This window comes from Giraffa tippelskirchi, chromosome 3 (genome assembly GCF_054371585.1).
Source record: "Giraffa tippelskirchi isolate mGirTip1 chromosome 3, T2T-mGirTip1v1.2.pri, whole genome shotgun sequence".
NCBI lineage: Eukaryota > Metazoa > Chordata > Mammalia > Artiodactyla > Giraffidae > Giraffa > Giraffa tippelskirchi.
The window spans coordinates 182,118,591-182,143,604 of NC_137277.1; the positions used below are offsets into that span (position 1 = coordinate 182,118,591).

General features: G+C 39.7%; 1 protein-coding gene and 1 long non-coding RNA gene across 4 annotated transcripts in view; one reads left to right on the top strand and one right to left on the bottom strand.

Annotated features, from left to right (window-relative positions):
• Positions 1 to 1,008: 1,008 nt before the first annotated feature.
• The window catches only part of STX12 (syntaxin 12), a 31,823-nt gene continuing 7,817 nt past the window's right edge, over positions 1,009 to 25,014 (bottom strand). For 2 of the 3 annotated variants that reach the window (XM_081586338.1, XM_081586339.1), the window contains 8 exons: positions 19,985 to 20,054; positions 18,210 to 18,309; positions 12,801 to 12,938; positions 10,623 to 10,666; positions 8,673 to 8,778; positions 4,351 to 4,423; positions 3,575 to 3,657; positions 1,009 to 2,248 (listed from right to left, as the gene is read on the bottom strand). In XM_081586338.1, the coding sequence (XP_081442464.1) occupies positions 2,156 to 2,248; positions 3,575 to 3,657; positions 4,351 to 4,423; positions 8,673 to 8,778; positions 10,623 to 10,666; positions 12,801 to 12,938; positions 18,210 to 18,309; positions 19,985 to 20,054 (707 nt within the window). In that variant the 3' untranslated portion in view covers positions 1,009 to 2,155. Of the gene's footprint in view, positions 2,249 to 3,574; positions 3,658 to 4,350; positions 4,424 to 8,672; positions 8,779 to 10,622; positions 10,667 to 12,800; positions 12,939 to 18,209; positions 18,310 to 19,984; positions 20,055 to 20,187; positions 20,588 to 25,014 lie in introns of those variants that run through there. The other variant, XM_081586340.1, reaches the window with a different exon arrangement.
• Positions 1,401 to 5,241, top strand: LOC145543751 (uncharacterized). The gene is made up of 2 exons (XR_014081011.1): positions 1,401 to 3,904; positions 4,912 to 5,241. It is a non-coding gene; the product is annotated as an uncharacterized LOC145543751 (long non-coding RNA).

Consider the following 25,014-nt stretch of genomic DNA (forward strand, 5'->3'; position numbering starts at 1 on the left):
TTTGACCTTCAAACCAATGGTTTTCAACCACGGTTATACCTGAGAATTATCTGGAGCTTTAAAAGCCCCTATATGCAAGCTATAACCCCCACTAACTTAATTAGAATCTTGTGGCAGGGGTACCGAGATATCAGTATTTTTTTGTTTCTAATGTGAAGCCACGGTTAAGAACATCACTGCCCTAAACCATGGTGCCCTCAAGGTTGATGAAGCACAGATAAGGATGATTCTGTGAACAGGTTTGTTAGGCCCACTTAGCAGAACCTCTTGGTAACAACTACAAGTTCCAGGCCATTGCAGTTCTAGGCCGAGGTCATATTTGACCCGTGATTACTATTACCACCACACCACCATGGGATTACATAGTATTATAGAACAGAACTATGGTGTCTTCATTTAACCCAAACTGAAAAGTGTTTTGTTTTTTACAATCAAGCCTTTTTTTTCTTGCCGAGTGTTATAAATGATGTATTCAGGTCCAACTATAATTTAGAGCTGAAGGGGCAGTGATTGTAGAACCAAGGAATTAGCTCTGAAGCTGCTGCCTGGGCCTCTGTGACACCCCAACAGCTCTATTCTGTTCTTCAAGGAAAGGGCCTCTTCCACCCCCAACCAATCCTCACTTGACTTCTAGTTTTCTTGCAGTCTCAGTTTTTCTCTGGACAGCACATCATCCGATATCTACTGCATTAGGATGTTAACGCATAGAAACTTATAATAGAAGCTTTTAAAATGTTTATTTGTATTACGAGGGTGAAATGGTGCAAGAGTGCAAAGAAACTTAAGTATTTAGCCCTTGTTTCCCTGCTGTTCACATTATTTTAGTAAAAGAAGATTAAGTAACATTAAAAGGAATGGAAGAAGTAAATATAAATATACCCAGCCAAATCCTCTAATTCATTAAAGGATGAACTGAAATTGTTGGCCCAGTTCACATTTATTGAGAACCTAAAAAAATTACTTCCCCTGTAACTTCCCTAAACCTGTGAAAAAGGGGAGTGGACAACATTTATATTACAAGACAGCAATCTTTTATTGAAACTTTTTTTTGTCTAAAACAATGCATGGAGAGATTAACCTCTTGTTCATAAATTAGGGTAATTCTAACATCGCTATTCCAAACCAATATTATTTACAAAAAAAGAAACTTTTCTTTGCTTTCTTGCCAGTTCACAGGACTAAATTTTAAACCAACTTCAGTCTAGCTTTTAAAATTTTCCTGCCACCAAATGCCCAGCAAACCTTATTAGGGTAGGGGGCAGCCTTTTGATGGCAACAGTCATCATTTACCAGGAATGTAGAACCACAACTGAGCAACAACAACAAAAGATTAAATCATTTCAAACAATTCTATTTGCTTTCCAAAAGCATGCTTTGTCTAATTCTCCCATTCTATACAGACAGGTGGGAGAGGAACGCCATGGAGCATCGTAATGTTAATTAAATTAACCTCTTCAAAAAGTGGACAAGATGGTTTAGCATATATATGGATGAACTGCAGTCAATGACACTAACAAGTAATAAACTTTAAACCCAGATTAACACATATCCCCAATAGCTGGCCAGCTCAAATCATTACGTCTCATTTAATCTGGATCACATGTGCAATTTTTTACTCTCTAGTTAAATACATTGCCAAAATTTTTCAAAGCATATAGGGAACAGGCTTCTTAGAAATTCAAATTAAAATGTTAAATAATAAAAACTGCTGGCTTATTATACAGTTTCTGACAAACTCCAATGTGCTGGGTAACCGAAAGTAATTCTATCTCAGTTGCTAGTAAAAAGGTAAATCTCGTATATACATAAAAAGACAATATTACAAGACTGTAGTGTTAACCTACCAAAACAAGAATATCTAGAATGGAATTTTCAGTAAACACTTGGGATGATGAGCAATCAGAATACAAGAGAAAAGAAAATCCACATAAATTAATTCTTAATTTTAGAAATCAATAAAATGTATACACAAATTGATAAATACTGTCTCCATAGGTCACTAATTCCAAGGACTAGTTAGTAGTTAGTTTCTAACTAAATTATTACAAGACATTCTGGTGTAGTCTCTCTTCTTATGATCAGTTTGTTCTGGCAAGACTCCAACAAGCACTTGCCCTTGAAAACAGCTCAGCGGGAGAAGCTGGAGGCAATCACTTCATTTATTAACTAGCCACAAAATAAATCCCAAGATTACAATAATCACTGACAGGACAAGCACCAGGATACAGATCTTCTTGCGAGATTTTTTCTGAGGAGAGAAATATGTAAAGAAGATACTCATGAAACAAGTAAAAGATGTTTATAAGACTCCAAGAGTGTGCTTCACCAATCGGCCTCCTGGTAATGCAAAATTAAACTCTGTGTATGATTATGCAGACACCTTCTCAAAAATCTCAAGGTACCAGTGCTAGACAGCAGTGAAAGTTCTCATTCAATGCTCCCAAATACAATTTTGCAAAGGAACTGTTTATATTTATGTTGCAAGGCGTTATTTGCCATAAAATAAGTTATTTGTACATGTCTATTTGAATAAAGGTTTTATACCTATTATAAAATTTTATGTTCACTGTAAAAAATACAGACAAGCAGAAGAGAAAATAATCACCCACAGATAAAACAGTTGACATTTTAATTGTATTTCCTTTTGATCTTTTATCCAGGCACATTTATCTGACATAATTGGGACCATACTGTATCATGTCTGATGGTTTTCTCACTCAATATTTTAGAATAAAATTTGTGATATTATAAACTCTTCATAAACATCTTTTTAATTCCCACATAAAATAACATGAAGTGGATGTATATAATTTACTTGATTGTTCTTTACTGTTGGATATTAAAGTCATCACTCAATTTTTAAAAGGAAACTATTGTTAAATACAAATTTCTTTAAGAACAGTCCCAGGGGAAATAAAATTATCTTAGGAACATGGTAAATGACTAAATGCTATTTGTTTCTAAAAAGCCATGCAACACCAGGTTGAGGAGAAATGAGAAGGACCTCATTCACAACATGTGTAAACTGAGGTGAGGACCCGGATAAAGTTCGTAAAACCAGAGTTTCAACTAATATGTAGAAAAATATCACTTTACAGAAAGTAGAACAATTAACCTCTATTTGTTCACAGCAAAATAACCCCCATATGATAAGCACCAATTAATTCATACATAAACAGCAGTCCAAGTTGAGTCTCTGTCCATTTTCTGTGGCAACAGTCAACATACATTATCTGCAAAGTCCTACTTTGTACCTATTACTATCCTAACTGAAACAAATTTCAGCTGTTTAGGTTAGAAAATTAGCCTTATCCCAAATTAGGTATCATGCTAGCTTACAGGGATAGCTTTGTAGCTAAGAGGCTTCTATGTCAGTTTATTCAAAGACTGATGCCTTTTTAGTAGATCTCTCTGCAAAAGAAAATACTAAAAATGGAGCTGGGATGGCAATTATGACTACCTGCCTCCAGCTTAAGACTAAACAAAAGGCTGCAGCTGTTCTCAGTGTGTCAGTGACTCTGATGGCCCCTACAGTCTACAGCACAGAGTGACTTTCTTTTGTACCTGCTTTTACCTGATAGTAAGCAGCTCGCTGTAGCTGGTCAGCAGCTCTTTCTACATGCACCTCTGAGCTTTCCACGTTGGCTTCTATGCTGTCTGCAAAAAAGAAGGGCAGTGGATGTTTTACCACAGTCGGATGTTTCAAGACTGCAAATTGAAGAGAATTCTGATGCTGAGGGTCCTGTTCACCACCATCACTCCAACTATCCTGCCATGAGATCAAAAGTTACCAGCCCCATAAGAGAACAGCCCTCTTCTTTGGAAATAAACACTGAAGAATTATTTAGAGGTAGAGGGTTATGAAGTATGCAAATCATGCACAAACAGTTCAGAAAAAAATCAGGTAAGTACATAGAAAGAGTGCAAATAAAAAGCAAATGGGGTAGAATGTTAACAAGAAGTAAATCTAGGTAAAGCTTATAAAAGACTTCCTTGTTATTTTCATTTTTGCAACTTTCTGTGAACTTGAAATTATTTCCAAATAAAAAGTTTTTTTTAAAAGTGTTTCGAATCCCATAGTTGTGCAAGTTTCTGGAGATAAAAACTGAGAAGCTGACAGCTATTTCCCTAAACAGCCAAAGACTTACCATGAGGCTACGGCAAGTGACTGGGCTAATCATGGAAGCCTCATTTTAACTTCCACATTTGACAACGTAAGAAAATTGCTAAGAAAATGAATTTAGTGATTTTTAAATGGTACTCCTAGATTCCTAAGACACAGCTTACTGACTTCTTTGCATACAAAAACTATCCACTCACCTCTATGTTAAAGGTATCAATAATACATACCAATGAGATCACCTTGGTCGTGGATCATCATGGCCAAATCTTTAAATATCTGATTGACATCCAAAATATCAGCCTAAGGAACACACACACACAAAAATTAACCAACATTAAGTAACATGTTGGAAGATTAATTTCCTCTACTTACCTAAAGTTCTGGCTATTAACATAACACATGTGTTTTTAAAGCTTATAAATCATGCTTTCTCTATAAACAGAAAATGAAAATAAAGTTAATTATTAACACTTACTAAGTGACTTCTGTATGCAGAGTACTATGCTAGGTAGGTAATTAGAAGCACAGTCTCTTGGAACCTGACTATCAGTTACAAAAGACTGTTAACCCTCCACAGTCTTGTTCAACCTTAAATTAAGAACTTGTCTGGACCTCCCTACTAAAATGTGGACGATGACAGTAACCATCTCATAGGGTTTTCAGAAGTACTAAATAAAAAGTTCTTAGAACTATGCAATAACCACTTCATAAGTGGTAGCTATTATTAACTATTACTTAACTGGTCCTCATGACAACCCAATAAGACATGTATTATCTCCATTCTACAGAAGAGGAAAGTCAAGGCTCAAAGAGGTTTAATGACTCGTCCTAAGGTCTCACAGCTAGCACGTGGCAAAACTGAGAATTAAAAGTTCATGATGGGCTTCTCTGGTGGTCCAGTGATAAAGACTCCATCTGCCAAGGCAGGAGACACATGTCTGATCCTTGGCCTGCACTCTAGAGCCTGTGCTCTGCAACAAGAGAAGCCACCACAATGAGAAGCCTGCGCACCACAACAAAGAACAGCTCCAGCTCTCTGCACCTAGAGAAAGCCCTCGGGTAGCAATAAAGACCCAGTGCAGTCATAAGTAAATAAATAAATAGTCTTTTTAAAAGTTCACGATGTTTTGTTACTATATCCCCTTGATAGTTGAATTAATCATTCAGTAACTCTATGAAGTAAGTGTCTTCTTTGAGGATAATGAGGCTCAGAGAGGTTATGTAACTTGTCTAGTCACACAGCTCATCAGTGAGGAGACCAAGCACTGCGGCCAGGATTATATTCCGAAAGCCCACGCTCTTTCAATAAGCAACGCGCTGCCTCTCAGATGCTATAATAAAAAAATTATACCTTCAAAGCAATGACTTCCTGATCACAACTTGGCAAGAACAGTTCTAGCCAACACCTCAGTTACTTGTTAAGAGTCTGCTATAGTTGGGACAGTTGGCTAGTTGCTGTGAATATAAAAGGGCTTAATAATAGTTATCTGGGGGTAGGGGTGGGGTAGAGGGATCAGTATACAATAAGGTAAGTAAGAAGAAAGGGTATTATATGGTAAATGACTAATATATGGTATAGGACCTCAAGCAGAGAAGGAAGACTATGGCAGAAGAGGCAGGACTTAAGAAGCCATATACATAGAAAGGTAACTGGGTTAAAGAACAAACAGTCCAGTTTGGCTGTAACATGGGTAGGATATTATGATTCATAATAAGAAATATATATTTGGTCTTTGTCCCAATCCCAGCACAGAGCTCCTAAAATTTTTTTCTAAGTGATAAAAGAGATAAAGATGTCCTTTTTTTATTCAAAACAAACCCTTTCAACCACTCCTGAGTTTATGTTAATAGCTTGGCTTTTGGAAAACCCCTAAGAATGGGGGCTAGTTGCCAGGGGAACCAATCTGGTGTTTAGTCGGTTGGAATTTTCAGCCCCAATTCTGACCTCTGGGGAGGGGAGGAGGGCTCCAGGTTAGATCAATCACCAAAGGCCATGTAATCAATCATGCGAGCGTCTTGGTTAGTGAACACATGCCGATATGGGCAGTGTAGTGGGCCTGGAGAGAGCGTGGAAGCCATGCATGCGTGTGTGCTCAGTCGCTTCAGTCGTGTCCGACTCTTTGCGACCCTATGGACTGTAGCCCACCAGGCTCCTCTGTGCATGGGATTCTCCAGGCAAGAATGCTGGAGTGGGTTGCCACGTCCTCCTCCAGGGCATCTTCCTGACCCAGGGATTGAACCCACGTCTCCTGAATCTCCTGCACTGCAGGTGGATTCTTCGCCGGTGAGCAAGCCCCATGGAAGCCATGTACCCCTGCCCATTTACTTTGCCCTATGCATCTCTTCCATCTGGCTCTTCCTGAGTTGTATCCTTTTATAATAAACCAGTAACCTAATGAGTAAACTGTTTTCTTGAGTTCTGTGAGCTGCTCTAGCTAATTAATCAAACCCAAGGAGGGGCTCGTGAGAAATTCCAATTTCCAACCTGTTGGTCAGGAGCACAGGTGACAACCTGGATGTGCAACTGGCACCTGAAGTCACGGAAAGGGGGTCAGTCTTGTGGGATTGAACCTTCAATCTGTGGGATCTGAGGCTAACTCCAGGAAGACAGTGTTAGAACTAAGTTTCACTGTAGCACATCCTGATGATGTGGCAGAATTGCTTGATGTGGGGGAAAAAACACATATTTGGTGACCAGAGTGTGAGAAGTATGGAGTGGGAGTAGAAGAGAAACACAGGAGTGTGCTGCTGCACTGTTAGAACAGGGTTTGCATGTTAGGTGCAGGAAATGACTGGATACGAAAATGCAATGGCTAAGGAATTAGACCTTGATTCTGTTGAATGTGAAATGTCCATTACACTCCTCTCCTCAGCTCCACACATCTCACTCTACTCTTGGCTGGACAGGATTTCTCATGTTAAAGAATCAATTAGATGATTAGTAGCAATAGATGAAAAACAAAACACATGACATCTTTGAAGTCAAACTTCAGCTTTCCCCGATGGCTCAGCCGGTAGAGAATCCACCTGTAATGCAGGAGACACAGGAGATGTGTGTTCGATCCCTGGGTTGGGCAGATCCCCTGGAGTAGGAAATGGCAACCCACTCCAGGATTCTTGCTTGGAGAATCCCCTGGACAGAGGAGTCTGGCGGGCTACGGTCCATGGGGTCACAAAGAGTCAGAGATGACTAAGTATGAGCAAAAGGATGAACTGTTTCATCAAAAAACAGAGGGCAACAACAAAATTCTGTAAAGCAATTATCCGTCAATAAAAAATAAATAAATAAATAAAAAGAAGTATCAAGAAAACAAACAGAAGGCTCTAGGGCAGTGTGTCTCAACCTTGACTGCACTTTGTAATCACCTGGGAAGTTTGTAAGATAAAAAATGGCCTCACCCAGGGCTTCCTGTGGATGTTTGCCCATTTTTAACCTATAAAAAAATAAGAAAATCACACTCAGTTCAAACTAGTAATTGGTGGGTGGATGAGAAGAGCTGGGGCATTAAAAAAAAATCTCCAAGTGATTCTAAAAGTGCAGTCAGGGTTCAGAACCACTGCCACAGATGAAGGTCAAGGAGGAGATCAAAGTTTCTCCTCTCTACAACCCTCCTCCCTGACTGCCCCCAAGATGGCAGTCTTCCATCTCCATGGAGAAAAGTACTCAGGTTTAAGGATATTTTACTGGTCATCATGCAAAAAAGTAAAGTTGGAAACTCAGGTAAGAAAGGCCTTGAGACCTCTCTCTCTCCCCTCACCTCAAAAATTGTTCCTGTTTCTCTGACTCACTGATGGGATACCCACAATTTTGGATTGGACTTTCGGATGCACAAAAATGGAGCAAACCTTTTGGCCTGTCTTTATTCTGAGTTATTCAGACTAAGCAAAGGGCTCTCTGTAGAGCCCCACCGAACCTAGAGATTGGCATTGAGGTTTGGGGACAATATCTTAATGAGCAATAAAGTATCTGTTGGCCTTGCTCTGTTCTCTATGGGTATTCTCATGGAGACCATATAAAATCTGGTGACTGAGGAGGGGGTCCAGGTATCCTCAGGCACCATGACCGATACCATCCTAGTGAAGTGTGAAAGTTGCTCAGTCGTGTCTGACTCTTTGTGACCCTAAATTCTCTTTGTGGCCTGAATTCTCCAGGCCAGAATACTAGAATGGGTAGCCGTTCCCTTCTTCTCCAGGGGATCTTCCCAAACCAGGGATTGAACCCAGGTCTCCCGCATTGCAGACGGATTCTTTACCAGCTGAGCCACCAGCGAAGCCCAAGAATACTGGAATGGGTAGCCTATCCCTTCTCCAGCAGATCTTCCCAACCCAGGAATCAAACCAGGGTGTCCTGCATGGCAGGTGGATTCTTTATGAGCTGAGGTACCAGGGAATCCTGATACGATCACACGAATAGTTCAAAGTCACCATGATTACACTGAGACATAATATGCAAACCGTACAACTCATTTCATCCTTTCTCATAATCACTAAAAGAAAAACCAGATTGCAGATACACTGAGTCAAACAAAAAACATGACCTGGCCCTCACCTCCAGCTGCCGAATTGCCGTCTCCCTCTCCTTAATAAGCTCCAGGTCCTGTTCAGTGATGGCCACCTCATCCTCCTGTCTCTGCATCTGGTTCCACTCCTCATGGCTGCAGGGAGACAAGCACAAGGGCTGATTCCTCCCCGCAAAGGTGGACATAAGACATATCATCTCTGCTGTCAGCAGAGCCTGTCCAAAGACGTACCAGGCCTCCAACTCCTCTGGTAACAATACAAGTCCCTGGGGGTCACATTCTTCACATCCAGAGGCAAAGAACTGGTAACACCAAGGAAACCAAGTCTCAGCTTTCACGGGCAAAACTAAGAGGAGGCAGAATTACAAGGGATGGGACTCCTTGCTGTTTCTATTCAGGGATACACTCTATAATCTTGCTAGACAAGAAGCGGGCAGAGATTTGAAATCTCTGGCCATTCTCTCCCAGGGCACTCTCGAAGTGCAAGCTGTGTTGGTATCTCAGGTACTAAATGGGTAGAGAAGAGTAGGTTAAGTGACCTGTCAGTGTTTCACCAATTAGTCTGACAGAATCATATCTCCTGGTTTTCAAGAATCTCTTCGAGGCTGTTAAATGGCTCTTAACAGAAAAAGAGACAAAAGAATATATATAATAGAATGGTACACCTAAATATAAACATATTGATAATAATGAGTGTGGGTGGATTCATGTCAATGTGTGGCAAAACAAATACAATATTGTGAAGTTAAAAAATAGAAAATAAACATTAAAAAAAAGAAAAAAATAATGAGTGTGGATAATCTAAACACACTTATGAAAACAGAGATCATCCTCAATGAAATAAATCAAAAAAAAAAAAAAAGAAAACCAAAGTAAAAAAGCTAATCAAATGTTACAACTCTTCTTTTCTGGTACCATATTTAGAAGAGAGGCATATGACATACGAGACATGTACTTTGAAAATTCAGTATTAAGCACCTTTCCAGTAGCACACATAAATCACATGTCATCTCCACAATACTTAGAGAATTTTCTCCATGGGCTGGAGATACAAAACTGAGTGAGAGAGCACTCCAGGCCTCTGAGGGGCTCATAGTATAGTGGTGGCAAGACAGGTGCATACCTGTGACAAAATACTGTATGTTCTGAACTAATACCATCAATACATTACTATGGAATTAGTTAATTCAGTTTGGAGGAGAAAGGAGATGTCTTGTAGATACAAATCATTTGCTTTTTCTAGGGTTGCCTCCGTTTTAGGGATGAGTAAACAGAAACCCAGGAACTTTGAAGAACTTATATCTGAATTACAGGTAAAATCTCAGCCCTCCTAATTTGTAGGTTTTGGGGGTTTCTATTTATTCCTCTTGAGCCAAACCCTCTCCTCAACACACAGACATCAGAGATTTCTTGAAAGTTTTTTATTCACTTTGAAATTATCCCTTTCATAATTCAAAGATCATGGAAAAGCCCACTGTTTTGACTTTTTAAATTTGATGGATTATAAATTACCTACCCCAGGGCTCTTGAGAGTCCCTTGGACTGCAAGGAGATAAAACCAGTCAATCTTAAAGGAAATCAGTCCTGAATATTCACTGGAAGGACTGATGCTGAAGCTGAAGCTCCAATACTTTGGCCATCTGATGCGAAGAACTGACTCACTGGAAAAGACCCTGATGCTGGGAAAGATTGAAGGCAGGAGGAGAAAGGGACGCCAGAGGATGAGATGGTTGGATGGCATCATCAACTCGATGGACATGAGTTTGAGCAGGCTCCAGGAGTTGGTGATGGACAGGGAAGCCAGGCGTGGTGCAGTCCATTGGGTCACAAAGAGTCAGACACAACTAAGCAACTGAACTGAACTGACCCCAGGGGTCCCTTTATTTTTCCTCCTTTTTTCTCACTGATTTTTAAAATTAAAAGTAAGTATAAAGTATAAAATCCCATCTCAACAATCTACCTTAGAATAATTCCTTTACCTGTCAAAGGAGACGAGCTGTTCCTCTCTCTGCCTCTCCTCCACCTAGAAAGTAGATGGCATTATTGCTGCTGTTATTCACAAACATGTCACAGACACACACACACACACTCACATACACACAATGGCCTCCTTTAGCTACAGTATAAAGAAGCAACATCCTTTGGCTCTGATAGGATCTATAAGATGACACAGGGCTCTGGCAATCTGTCTTTACTAGAAAATGGGTGTGAAGTAGTCAAAAGCCAATCTGCATTCCACTTTGGGTTCAGAATCAAAACCATACCAAGTAGGATGGAGAGAACATGGTGAGAGAAAGGAATAAAAATTAATAACAGTGATAACTTATTTTAAAATTTGGAGAGAGGTGGATTAAGGGAAAGAATTGAAAACGTACAAGGCAAACAAAATTTCAGAACTTGTAAAGATTTTTTTTTTAAATAGATCTTTAAAGCATATCAGGTTCTAAAGTAACAAACTGACTTCAAAAATCAGTCTAATGATACATTACTTTTGTAATTTAACAACTAAGAAAAAAAGTTAAAAGAGCAATATATTTAAAAAGAAAAACTTTCCCTTTTTTATGATAACAGTAATCAAAAAGTTAAGCAAAATAAAGAAAATTTCAAAATTCTACCCACCCGGAGGAATACAGTGGGTTTTATCATTAGTTTTCACTTTCCCCAGATCAAGAAACGAAACACTGCTAGTATCCTAAAGCCCACCTCTGTGCCCTTCCCCAATAACAACCACCTCCCTCTTCTCTTAGTAACCATTATCCTGACTTTTTGGCCACCATTTTCTTATATTTTTAAAATATTGGTACATATCAATATTTAATATTTTATCTGATTTTGAATTTTACATGAATGGAATTATACTGTTTGTATTCTTTCATGCTTTGACTGGATCACATTAGATTATGCCAGATCCATTCCTGATGCTAAATATAACTATGGTTCATTTTCTCTGTTGTAATATATTATAGTACCACCACGTATTTATCTCTTCTATTGTTAATTGACATTGGAATGTTGCTGATTTTTGACTGCTACAAGTAATGTTGCTATGAACACTCCTGTACTTATATCCTGGTACAAACACACAGAGTTCTCTGGGGTAGAACGGCTGGGTCATAAGGCGTGCATGTGTTCTGAAGTTATAGCCAAAATGTTTTCCAGTGGTTGTTCCAACTCATACTACCACTGGTCAGGTAGGAAGGTTCCTGTTGCATTACATCCTTTGTGTACCCTGGGTTGTTCATTACACTGCAAAAATTATTTGCCGGTATTCTTTGGGGGCTAGGATAAAAGTATCTGAACAGAGATAATTTGTATTTGTTTTTGTCTGGCACGAAGGTACTCGACCAGACCAGGACTACTGGAAGCTTCAGGCTTTTGGACCATTCAGGTAGTATGAATTTGGGCAGCAAATTTGCCTGAAGATTTCTTTGTGGTACAGTTTACTGTCTGGATGTCCCCTCCCTCCTGCCATCCTCAGGGCTAATGCAATCTTTTTAGCAGTCTGCTAGGGGAGGGGAAGGGTTACTTTTCATTTTTTTAGGGCCCAGTTTAATTTGAGCAGCACCTTCTTTTACAATATCCACTTTGCATGGACCCATTACTTTGACTTCATGCCATAAGGACATCAAAGTTGAATTCACGTTTGCCCTCAGTAAATGTACTCAGTGGAAAAGTAGTTTTTTGTGGTGCTCTGCTTATCTCTATGTTCACACCTTCTCTTAGACTTTGATCTTAATATTTTCATGGCTCTTCGATATTTTTGAGACATTGGGTTATTAAAATCTAGTAGTTGTTAATTCTTTTCAAAGAGAAGGCTAGTCCAAATAACCTAGCCTGCCACATTCTAGGAAACGGATTTATCCTTTCTTTTTAAAAAGCTTTTAACGTAAGATCAATATGACAATGAAAAAGAAAAAAGAAAATTACACATAATTCTGTCATTTTTGTAAGTCTTTGTCCATATTCCTTTCCAGTCTTTGACAGTATATATACTTTTTTAACAAAGGTTATACCAATCTGACATTTTCATAGCAGCTAATGTCCACGTTTATTATTTGGAGGGATAGTAAGCAAAGACAAATGGTCAAAAAATTTTTTTTAACTTAGGAAAGGACATCCTGAAATTTGCAGAGGTCTTCTTTTGGAAATAAACTCACAGAAAGACGAGATCCAGCTCTTGCTCGGGCAATGCTCTCCTTCTCCTTTTCAGACACCCTTCTCTGCACGGCCTGGAAACTGTTTAAGGCTGCAGAGAAGTCATTCATGAGACGTTCCTTCTGAAGTTTCTGCTGGCGCTGGGAAATTAAACAAGAACTTAAAATTCCAAATTAACCCAGAATCATTTGGTTTTAATTCCCTTTAAAAGCAAAAGTACACCCCCTAAAAATTCCCAACTAGGAAAAGAACCGTGAAATAGGCTCTTCCTTAAATGAATGAACTTGCTCTTTTCTAACCCAAATCTCTGGTTAATATTATAGGCCAAGTCAGAGTGTTCCTTCTTTCATTCTGACAAACCTGTGAACTGGGTATCTTTTACCTTGTAAGGAAATCTCAGAGGGAACCACAGTTCAGAATTTTGGTTCCCAGGAGAATCTAAAAGCAGAATAAACACCTATGGATTTAGACTGGACTCAAACAGAGACTGTTTCCTTGCTAACATGTTAAAAACTGTATTCATCTATAGTTAGTTCACAGCTTACCTGAACACCATAAAATCATCTGCCTTCACACTGTAGTGAGGTTCAAAATCTTTGAGAACCTAAAAGCTTATTCTGCAGAGTTACAGGCTATGTTTACTTAGTTTACTGATACTATGTCTCAAAAAACACACACTGAGAGCACTTGCAATAGTCAATTGGTACTACAGGTTATACAGAGGCAAGTATAAACAGTAAGAATCCAAGTGGTCAAGGCCTCAAGAGGTGCTGGACACTAAGGGAAGAGTAAGGCATGAATAGCAGAGAGAAGGGGAAAGGTGAAGCCATGCAAGGTAACTGTGTGAGCAAAGGCATGGTGGCAGAAATTTGCAGAGGATTTATAAAAAGGTAGTTTGACTGGAACCAAAGGTTTTTTCATGAGAATAGCTAAAAGATAAAATTGAAAAAATAGGGAAGGGGCTGGTCACTGCAGGTTTTATTTTTCGTTTTTAAAGATTAGGTTACTTGGCCACACCAGGTCTTAGGGGCACACGCAGGACTTTTGATCTTCGTTGTGGCATGCAGGGCTTCCCAGGTGGCGCTAGTGATAAAGAACTCGCTTGCCAATGCAGGAGACTAAGAGACAGGGGTTCCACTCCTAGTCTGGAAGATCCCCAGCAATCCACTCCAGTATTCTTGCCTAGAGAATCCCATGAACACAGAAGCCTGGCAGGCTACAGTCCATAGGGTCGAAAAGGGTCAGATATGACAGGAGCAACTTAGCACACATGCACTCAGGCATGTAGGTTCTTTAGTTGTGGCCTGTGGAGTTTTTAGTTGTGAAATGTGAACTATTAGTTGTAGCATGTGGGATCTAGTTTCCTAGGGATCAAACTTGGGCCCCCTGCATTGGGAGGGCGGAGTCTTGGCCACTGGACCACCAGGGAAGTCCCCACAGCAGGTTTTATTTTATTTTATTTTTTTAACTTATTTTTGGCTGTCCAAGTCTTTGTTGCTTCACACTGGCTTTCTCCAGAGCGGGGGTTACTCTTGGTTGTAGTGCAAAGGCTTCTCATTGCAGTGACTTCTCTTGTTGCGGAACACAGGCTTTAAGGGCTCAGGCTCAGTATCTGTGGCTCACAGACTTAGTTACTCTGTGGCATGCAGGATCTTCCCAGATGAGGGACTGAACCTGTGTCCTCTGCATTGGCAGGTGGACTCTTAAACACTGGACCACCAAGGAAGTCCACCCGCTGCAGGTTTTAAATGCCAAGCTAATGAGTTTGGGATTCAACCTCTAAATAACAAACAGCAATGAAGATTTCTATGAGGGGAACATGATGTGTACAAAATGATAACTTAGAAAGATGAGTCCACGGTGGTGAACACAATGGAATGGGAAAATGAAATAAGTCAAAAAGATGACCACAATAATCAAGGTTTAAGGTTAGGAAGACATGGTTATCAGTAATGAGAATACAAAGAAATGAGTCTAAAAAACATTATGTGACTGGCTGTGGGGAAAGGAGGATAAAGTCAAAGGATGACTCACATTTCACACCTGGGAGAGAGATGGTAACACTAAAAGCAAATTTAGATGAGGGACTTTTTATCACATTCCAGAGATTTTAATTTTTACATAAACATTAAATAATAGAGGGGAAAAAACATCATTTCCCGATCTCACTATCCAAAAATATTATCTTTTAAGTACATCATAAACATTTTTCATGTTAACATACTCTTCACAATTTGGTCTTTGCTACATAATACTCCATTAAGTTGATCTAGTAAATTTTATGTAAGCATTCCTTCTAGATTGTTCTACTTTTAACTATTACAAATAAATAAAGCTAAAGTGAGCCCTGTTGTAACAGCTAATATTTATACAGTGCTTATCACACATCATATTGTTATAACTACTTTATATAATAACTCATTTAATCCATATATCAACCTATACTATTAAAGTACCTATTTGACAGATCTGGAAAATGAGGCACAGAGAGGTTAAGCAGTTTGCCTAGGATCATATAGTAAATGGCAGGGGTAGAATTTAAATCCAGGAAACCTGGCTCCAGAGTGCATAGCTGGGTTATTTTTTCTTAGGACTTAGAAACATTTGCATGAGTGGAAATATTAGGTCAAAAGGCACAAACTTTTTTTTATGACAATAAGTACTGTCAGTCAGCTTAGTGAGGGGTTTGGGTGAAACAGGAGGGATTCATTAGCATATCAAAGAGGAGATGTCAGAGCAGGAATTAGCAATATGGGCCAAGTACTTAGAGGTGCAGGGGCGAGGGCTTGAAAAAGATTTGGGGACCACAGTCATAAAAGTCACAGGAAGCTCATAAAAGTAGAAAAGACTCCTGGGGGAGAAAGCATAAAATAACAAAATTAGAGGATCACTGGTAGCACCTTGGGGCACACCCACTTCTAGGAAGACACAGAGTCAGAGAAAGACGCTGAGACTCAACCTGGGGTAAGAGAGACAAAAGGCCAGAAAGGGGTCACCAGAGTTGGGAGACATGAAAACTACTTTGTCGTCTTGACTACAGAAATCATGGGAAGATAAAGGAAGTTTCAGTAAAGACAGAATGAACAGGAGGATCAAATAAAACAAAGAGAAATGAATAAAAACAAAAAAAGCCCACTGGATTTGGCAATTAGAAGATCACTGATAATAGTGCATAAGTATGAAAGAAATGTGAAAGCAGGATGTATGGTTTGATAGTCCAGTAGCAAAAAGATGAATGACAGGGCTAAGATTCATTAAATAAAGAAACAATTGAAAAGGAAAAGAATATTCAGCACAATAGGAGGAAGGGAATCCAGGATTTATATTTCATCAGAGATAATACCTCTGTGGATTTATTTCATGTTCTTAATGATCCAAACTTTGCCAACAAAGGTTTATCTAGTCAAGGCTATGGTTTTTTCAGTAGTCATGTATGGATGTGAGAGTTGGACTCTAAAGAAAGCTGAGCGCCGAAGATTTGATGCTTTTGAACTGTGGTGTTAGAGAAGACTCTTGACTCTTGGACTGCAAGGAGATCCAACCAGTCAATCCTAAAGGAAATCAGTTCTGAATATTCATTGGAAGGACTGATGTTGAAGCTGAAACTCCAATTCTTTGGGCACCTGATTCGAAGAGCTGACTCATTTGAAAAGACCCTGATGCTGGGAAAGATTGAAGGCAGGAGAAGGGGACAACAGAGGATGAGATGGTTGGATGGCATCACTGACTCAATGGACATGAGTTTGAGTAAACTCTGGGAGTTGGTGATGGACAGGGAGGCCTGGTGTGCTGCAGTCCATGGAGTCGCAAAGAGTCGGAGATGACTAAGTGACTGAACTGAACAGAATGATCCAAGATAATGGAAGGAAACAAGATGCATAATCCAAAAATAATTTCTATTTGATTTTGGAATACATTAGACTCTTTTTTTAAGCAGATTGAACTTTCTATTTTGCTTAGGCTACTATTTAACACTTTGCTATTGTTCAGTCGCTCAGTTGTGTCCGACTCTTTGAGACCCCATGGACTGCAGCCCATTCTGTTGACATCAGACTCTTAAGATTCCCTTATTTTACTGCTAAAACTATCTACAAGTGTGTATTCCCTATGTGCACAGCTGGGAGGAGGAAAGGGGTGATTTGGGAACAATTTGAAAGAATGAATGGCAAGGGGAACTGGTCCAGTATGAGAAACAGCCAACAGGGAGGCAACACAAACAGCACAGGGAGGCAGAGTCAAAGGGTGATTATGTTAAGGTTGCTACTTTGTAGCAGGATGACAAAGCACCTAGTTTTGCTTCTTTTCTTTTGTGCAAGGGGATGCCAAAAATCCAAAGACTGAACACATACTTCATTAAACGCCTTGACAGGAATGAGTTAAACTGATGATTTTCAAACTTTTTTGGTGGAGATCCAGAATAAGAATGTGACATCTTGACCTAGCATCATATATACACTTATGTGTGAAACAAAAGTTTCATGTAACAGTATTTCCCTTAATTACATGGTTACACACTCTGATATTTCTATTCTGTTTCATCTCTTTTAAATGGTGATCACAACACACAAAAATTATTTTATGTTCCAACAGTTACAATTCACAGACAATCTAGGAAGGGAAAGTGGTAGGCTTCATCTTTAGAGCTATCAGAGACGAAACATCATCATTTAAAAAATTCACTAATAAAAAACAACGCAAGTTAAGTGCTCCCATGAATGGTATAGAAACTAAAGCAAAATAAAATCACAATAGTCTAAGATAGAGAAGATTTTTGTCCTGGAAGAGACAGGATGTGAGACAGACCATAAAGAGTAGGTTAAAAAGTCAAGCTACAATGGAAGGGACACATTTGACTTTAAGAACAAGCGAAAGAAAGGCATGGCATATCAAGGGAACAATGAATTCCAGCAGAAACTGTGTCTTTAAAGGATTTAAATGGTCACTGAAGAAAATGACTTGAGTAGAGAAGTCTATTTCTCAGAGCATTTCCTTAACTGGAAACCTACAAATGACTTCATGTGGCATGAAAGTGACTGCAAAGTAAAAAGGACGTTTGCTTGAAATTTATAGATAATGGATACAAGCAAACTAGAATCAAGCCAGAAAGCGCTAATCAAATCCCAACAAGATGCAAACACTGAGATTCTTCTTTAGTTAAACCCATTTTACTAATATATTAATATATTATTACTAATTATTACAGCAGCTACCCATATTGAGTACCCACTAATACCTTGCAAGATCTGGTGCATGCATTCTTTCTGTTGTCACAATAGACACTTATCCATTTTATGGATAAGGAAACTGAGGTTCAGTTTGAAGGCCAAGTTTGTTTTACATACTGCCTCTCCAAAAAAACCAATATTTTTCTTATTCAAAATAAATGAATCAAAACCCCAGAAAATACCAACCTGTTCTGAAGTAGATAAAGGAAGGGGCAAGGACCCTAGTTCCTTCAGTAATTCATTTGTTTCCTTGGCAAGCTGATTTGTAGAGTGTTGTAACTGTTGCCTAAAAGATAAAAGATATGTTTTAGGATATTCTCACTTCTTGAGAGCTGTTAGCATCAGTCTGTTCTCAGAGTGTCTCATGATGCAGGGAATGAAAGGGCACCTGAAGGAATGGATTCCCAGATGCTCAGGTTCACAACAAAATTCCGAAAGTACCACCCAGTCAAACTCACTTCAAGTTGTCTTCATGTTACCGAGTAGAAAGAACCTACCTCAATGAAAACTGCTGATTAGGTATTTTAATTCTTTAGGGAGAAAAGAAAAGCATTCTCAGCAGTTCTGATAGAAATACAAGAGCAGCTGCCTCCACACCTCAATCTAATAGTTTTAACATGTTGAACTCTCTCTGAAAATTCTCACACTGATTTGCCCAAGAGTTCTGCATGGTTAATGTCTGTCATAGTCCACTGACTAGTGACAGAATCCACGCACTGGGGGTTGGATGAAATGTGCATTAGAAGCACAGCTTCTACCCTAGGGAACAACCTCCAAAGATCAACTCCCACGTTTGTGCTTAAAGCTGGTGCTTTTTCAGCTTTATCCTTGGCTCCCTACCTATGCTTTATGCTTGACTTTCTGGCTCTTTCCTCCAAAACAAAGAAGCCCTATACTGTGTAAAAAAAATGTAAGGAGCAGAGGGGGAAGGAAGTTAAAGAGGGAAAGATGTATGGGATTGAAAGGTACTAGAAATACAAAAAAGATTCCTTTCAGTCATGGTTTCTTCTACTATCTGGCCATTTCTGCAAAGGTTTTAAGGGAGGACGGAGAAACCACACTACTAATTACTAATATTTTTTCACTGCAAAGGGGTCTAAGGTAGAAGAAAAAAAAAGCAAAACCAAAAAAAAAAAAAAAAAAAATGAGAGTCAAAACCAAGAGGGAATCAAAAAAACAAAAAACAAAAATGGGAATTTCCTGGTGGTTCAGTGGTACCCCCTTCCACCGAAGAGGGCACTGGTTCAATCCCTGCTTGGTGAACTAAGATCCAACCAGCCATATGGTACAGCAAAAAAAAATAATAACAAAACAAAAAACAAAAGCCCCCAAAAAGAGTCAATCCAAAGCCTGAGCATCACAGACAGTACTAACATACCCACAGCTACCTCACGTCTCCCTCAAAAAAGCTCAAAGTACTAACAGTAAGTCATTCTCTCACTTCCCAATGTCTAGGACAGGAAACAAAAATATCGTTAAAGATGAAAACTAGAACTTCTAACAGCAGAGACAGAGTCAAGAAGGACATAATAAAAAGAATCTATTCCACTCTTCTCTCCTCGGGTCATTCTGAATACATTTTTAATATTATATACAGTTGGAAATCCAACACATGAGACGAGTACCGTAGATCATCAGGAGGCCTGTGCCAACAAGGAAGCTCATGTAGGCAGAATGCAGTTTAAGAGCAGTAGGGATTCCCTCTCGACTTCCCTAAATTGTTCTGCTAAGCTGTCCAAGGGAGGAAGAAAAGCAGAGTCCAAGGACTCTGAGAGGCAGGGGAGATCACAACCCACTCATGTATTTTGTTGCTCCTCTTCTAGATCCAGCTATGACCTCATGTCCCACTGCCTCTCATGCTGACTTCACAGGCCTGAAACCTAAGCTGCCAAGCAGCAAGGGCATTAAGTGTATCCCCAAAAGGCCCTCACAAACCCCAACCTTGTTAGGAAGCTACTCACAGATTTTCCTGTAGCTTGCTTGAATCCTGCTTAGTTCCTAGTTGGCTCATCAAGTTCTTTATCTGAGCGGCTGGGGAGAGGAGAAAAAAAAAAAACTATTAAAAAGAAAAATACATTCATCACAAGCACCCTGGGGAAGGGGGAAGGGATAAACTGGGAGACTGAGATTGATATATACATACTACTATATATAAAGTAGATACCTAATAAGGACCTATTGTATAGCACAGGGGACTCTACTCAATACTCTGTAATGGTCTATAAGGGAAAAGAAACTAAAAAAGAGTGTGTGTATATATCTCTGATTCACTGTGCTGTACACCTAAAACTAACCCAACATTGTAAATCAATTATACTCCAATAAAATTTTTTAAAAAAAACAAGCATCCTAATTCTCAGATCACTGAGCTCTCCCCATATCCTGAATAAGTATGTACAACTAATAGAAAGCATGCTATGATCAAGACCCTGGTCTTGATCTTCTAAACTATTCTCTTCTAAAACTAGTTGTGAGATCTATCTTTCTCCTCGAGAGTAACTATGCCACTAAGCAGAAGGTGGTGGTTTTGTTCCTCACTCCCAAAGAACTCCCACATTCTGCCAGATTTCCAGTGGCACTGGTTAAAATGTTTGTCTCTTTTGGAATGGCCTTGATACCAAGTATCAGTTCACAACAATAAAAACTTAAATTCATGAATACAAAATAACTTTCTACAGCAAACATTTTTGGAAAGACAATGTACATTTATTATTGATAATAAGTTACCACTAATCAAGCGCCTCTATGTGCCAAGTACTATATTAGGAGCTTTGTATACATAATCTTATTCATTTTCATAGCAACAGTCTGCAGTAGATGTATCTTCATTTTGCATATGAGGAAATAGATTTAGAGAAGTTAAATATTTTATGTAAGTGCACACACAAAAAGAAGTAGGGCAAAAAATTCAACCCCAGGGACGTCATACTCCAATGCCTATGTTCTTTTAACTATGCTGTCTGTAGACAAATAGTACATCGCTTTGTTCAGATTACTCTACCAAGATATTGTGCTAAGATTAGGAATGGTCATATTTGAATCCTAGATGTTAAAGCCCCTAGCCCTGGATTAGGAAAGCAGAGTTCCGGAGGAACTGATAGTCTATCAATAAGCAGAAACACCAGAATGCCTGGGAATCTGAACACCCTTGTCCCTCACTGATTTCTACAACAGGAATACAGCCCCTGATTTCCTATGTCCTACTTTCTATTTTCTTTTTCTGGTGGCAGAGAAGATGGAGGACATTCATTCATTCATTCATTTATATAGCTTGAAATTTTATTGTATGACTTTTTTGTTTGTTTGCATGCTTTCATTTTAAAAGCATTCACTGTCTTCTATAGGGTGGCTCAGAGGGTAAAGCATCTGCCTGCAATGTGGAAGACCTGGGTTCGATCCCCAGGTCAGGAAGATCCCCTGGAGAAAGAAATGGCAACCCACTCCAGTACTCTTGCCTGGAAAATTCCACGGATGGAGGAGCCTGGTAGGCTATAGTCCATGGGATTGCAGAGTCGCACATGACTGAGCAACTTCACAACTGTCTTCTATTGCAAGAAACTGGAATACAGAACACAATAACAAAGTACTTTTTGTCCAGGGGAAACAAAATTATCTTCAAGTTTCACCAGACCTTCAAGAGATAATATATCACAATAGGTATAGGACTCCTCTGGCCAAAAGACAGTGTCCTTTGTGAGGGCCTCTCCTATCCTCTTCAGGTTTAATGCTAGTTTCACTTGTGAAACACCAGACTGCTAAATGACTGGCTTAGGGGAAGAAGATGAGGAAACCAATGCTTACTGTAACAATTTGTATCTATCATAGGAACAGATTATATACAAAGCTTCAAAGTCCAATAAAAATGAAACTTATTAGAATTTTAAATTTCTAAAATTAATTATTCCTTATGATAGGATGCTTCTTAAATAACAAAATTTGGGGGTCACAGTCATAACCCTGACCTTAATTTGGTCACCAAGAGTAGTAAAAAGGCAAGCTTAGTGAGGACCAGTTACCTTACAAAAACACAGATGTGTTAATAGCTTCTAAGTCTGTTAAGAAATAATAATTAGCCAAAATCTTCTAGGTGATTGCTGAGTGACTCTACTGCTAAGTGGAAACTGAACAACCCAGCCCTTAACAGCTTCTAGGAGTTATTTCTCCTGCAAAAAATTAACAAACAGAAACCTCAATTAAATGGAGTTGGGAGATCCCAAGGGGGAGCTCTCACACCTACCAGAGAGCAGAGCCAGCAGGAAGACTCCTCTGGGTTTGCTGTATCCTTCCCAACTTCCTTTTACCCTTCCCTTGCCAGGAGGGGGCTTGCACTTGGCTTGCCATGATTGCAGACCCCAAACTGCAACTCTCTGGTAATTCTAAATAAACCTGTCTTTGCTGGAGAAATACCTGGCAGTCTCTGTTTTAGGTCAACATCCTTAGCCCAGATCACTGTGCCATCATGGCTGTTACAAAGCAAAAGTTCCCACAGTCAAGAATATATATGTGTGTAACACTTCAAATTATGATTTTATCTTATTTTAAGACCATCTTTTAAGCAAAAATATAACTCCAATTTTATAACAGAAATATAGATTTTACATGATTAAAAAGTTGCCTTTTGACAAACTTTCCTAAAATATAACTATTCTATTAAATGAGGGTTTTTTAGCTTAATGGTTCCATAGGAAAATGTAAAGCACTATAAAAGATTGCATTCTGCCAAAAAAGCATTATGTAAGATATATATAACCATTTTTCATCACTAAGATGTATAATGTCCTTCTTACCTAAGTCTAATGGGAATCAGAATCAAAGCTATCAACTGGCTAGCCAAACAAATAATTTAAGAAAGAGGACAGACATTAGCATCTACAGAGCGTTCACCATGCGCCAGACACTGGACTATGTACTTGATGTGGTATGATAAAAAGTATATTTGGTCTTTGTCCTCAGTTCCTGGCAAAGAGCTCCTGAAAGCCTTGGAATTTCCTGAGTGATAGGAGCATCTTTCGTTATTCATAAAGGGCTCCTTTGGAGCATACAGAGCTTACCTATTGAGGTGACCTAAGCCCTGATAGCCTTAGGGTGGGTAGGGTTTGTCACCAGAAAGACCAAGTAATTAGAAGGTTGGAAATTTCAGTTCCACCCACCAACCTCTGAGACAGGAAACTAGGGGTAGGGAGAGGAAGTACAGATTAAACTCGATAAATTCTTGAACTAGATTTGATGAGCTTCCAGATTGGTGGGCTCCCCAGGTGGTTCAGTGGTAAAGAACCCACCTGCCAATGCAGGAGACTCAGGAGACATGGGTCCGATCCCTGGGTCAGGAAGATCCCCTAGAAGAGGGCATGCCAACCCACTCCAGTATTCTTGCCTGGGAAATCCCATGGACAGAGGAGCCTGGCACAGTCCATGGGGTCGCAAAGAACCAGACACGACTGAGTGACCACACACACACAAGCACAGACTGGTGACCACACGCAGATGCAGGGAGGGTGTCAGTGCCCAGAGAGAGCGTGGAAATTTTTCGCTCTTCCTACATACCTTGTTCTAGGAATCTCTTCTACCTGGCTGCTCCTGAATTATATCCTTTTATAATAAACCAGTAAGTGAATGTTTTCCTGAGTTACGTGAGCTGGATTAGCAAACTAGCTGAACCTGAAGAGGGGCTCATGGGAACACCTCCAATACAGCTCACTGGTCAGAAGGACAGATAAGAACCTAGACTTACAATTGGCATCTGAAGGGGGTGGGGTCGGGGGAGCCTTGTGGGACTAAGCCCTTAATTTATGGAATCTGATGCTAACTCCAGGTAGTGTCAGAACTGAATTAAATTGTAGGACACCCAACTTAACTCCAGAGAAACTGACCACTGGCGTGTGGTAAACCCACACATCTGGTGTCAGAAGTATTGAGAGTGGAGGCAACATCAGAAAGTGTTTTTCCTTCACTCCTGATTATCTTACTGTTGTTGTTGTGCTAGCTGCTCAGTTGTGTCAAGCTCTTTGCAACCCCACTGACCGTAGCCCACTAGGTTCCTCTGTCCATGGGATTCTCCAGGCAAAAATACTGGAGTGGGTTCCCATTCCCCTCTCCAGGGGATCTTCCCAACCCAGAGAGTGAACCCTGGTCTCCCGCATTGCAGGCAGATTCTTTACCGTCTGTCCCACCAGGGAAGCCCCTTATCTTATTAGATAAGCATTATTACAGGTGGGTACACTGAGGCTCACGCTGTTACAAAACTCATTCCTTCATGTAGAATACCTATTCTACAGTTATGTGCTCTAGAAGATATTGCTCTCAAGAAGCTTTCATTTTTAGAAGAGATAATAAGCATGTATCAGGTAGTGATAAGTGCTATAAAGAAAAATAAAATCAGGTAAGGGCCGGAATAACAGGGTAGGGAGAGGGTAGTAGTTTACACAAGGTGGTCAAAGATGACCTCTCTGATAAGGTGACACAGACTAGAGACCTAAAGGAAGTGAAAGATTAAATCATGAAAAATATCTGGGGGAGAAGCTTTCTAGCAGAGAGCATGAAGCACAAAGTCCCCAAGGCAAGAGCACTTGTTGTGATGCAGAAACAGAGGTTCGGTGTGACTAGAGAGAGATGAGAGAGAGGGGAGCCAAAATACATAGGACCCTGTAAACTGGAGCAAGGCCTTCGAATTTTAATGAAATGGGAAGCCACCAATGGTTTTAAACAGTGTCATAAAAATCGGAATTCAAATCCAGGGCTAATTCCAATAACTATATTTTTTTATGTCACATTAGATTCTCTCACAGGCAGACAGACCTTTAAAGGAAATACACAGAATGTAGTGACTTAGGGCAGGCTTCCATTTGCCAGGGTTGCACTTTGCCCCACTCTGCTTACCTGACAGCTCCCTAACTTAACAGCTCTCTCCTCCAGATAGGCTGATGCCCTTGCTCTAACCTGCTCCCTTCCCTACGGCCCTGCTACCTTTGGGAAGGTCCCTGCGTACTTACTT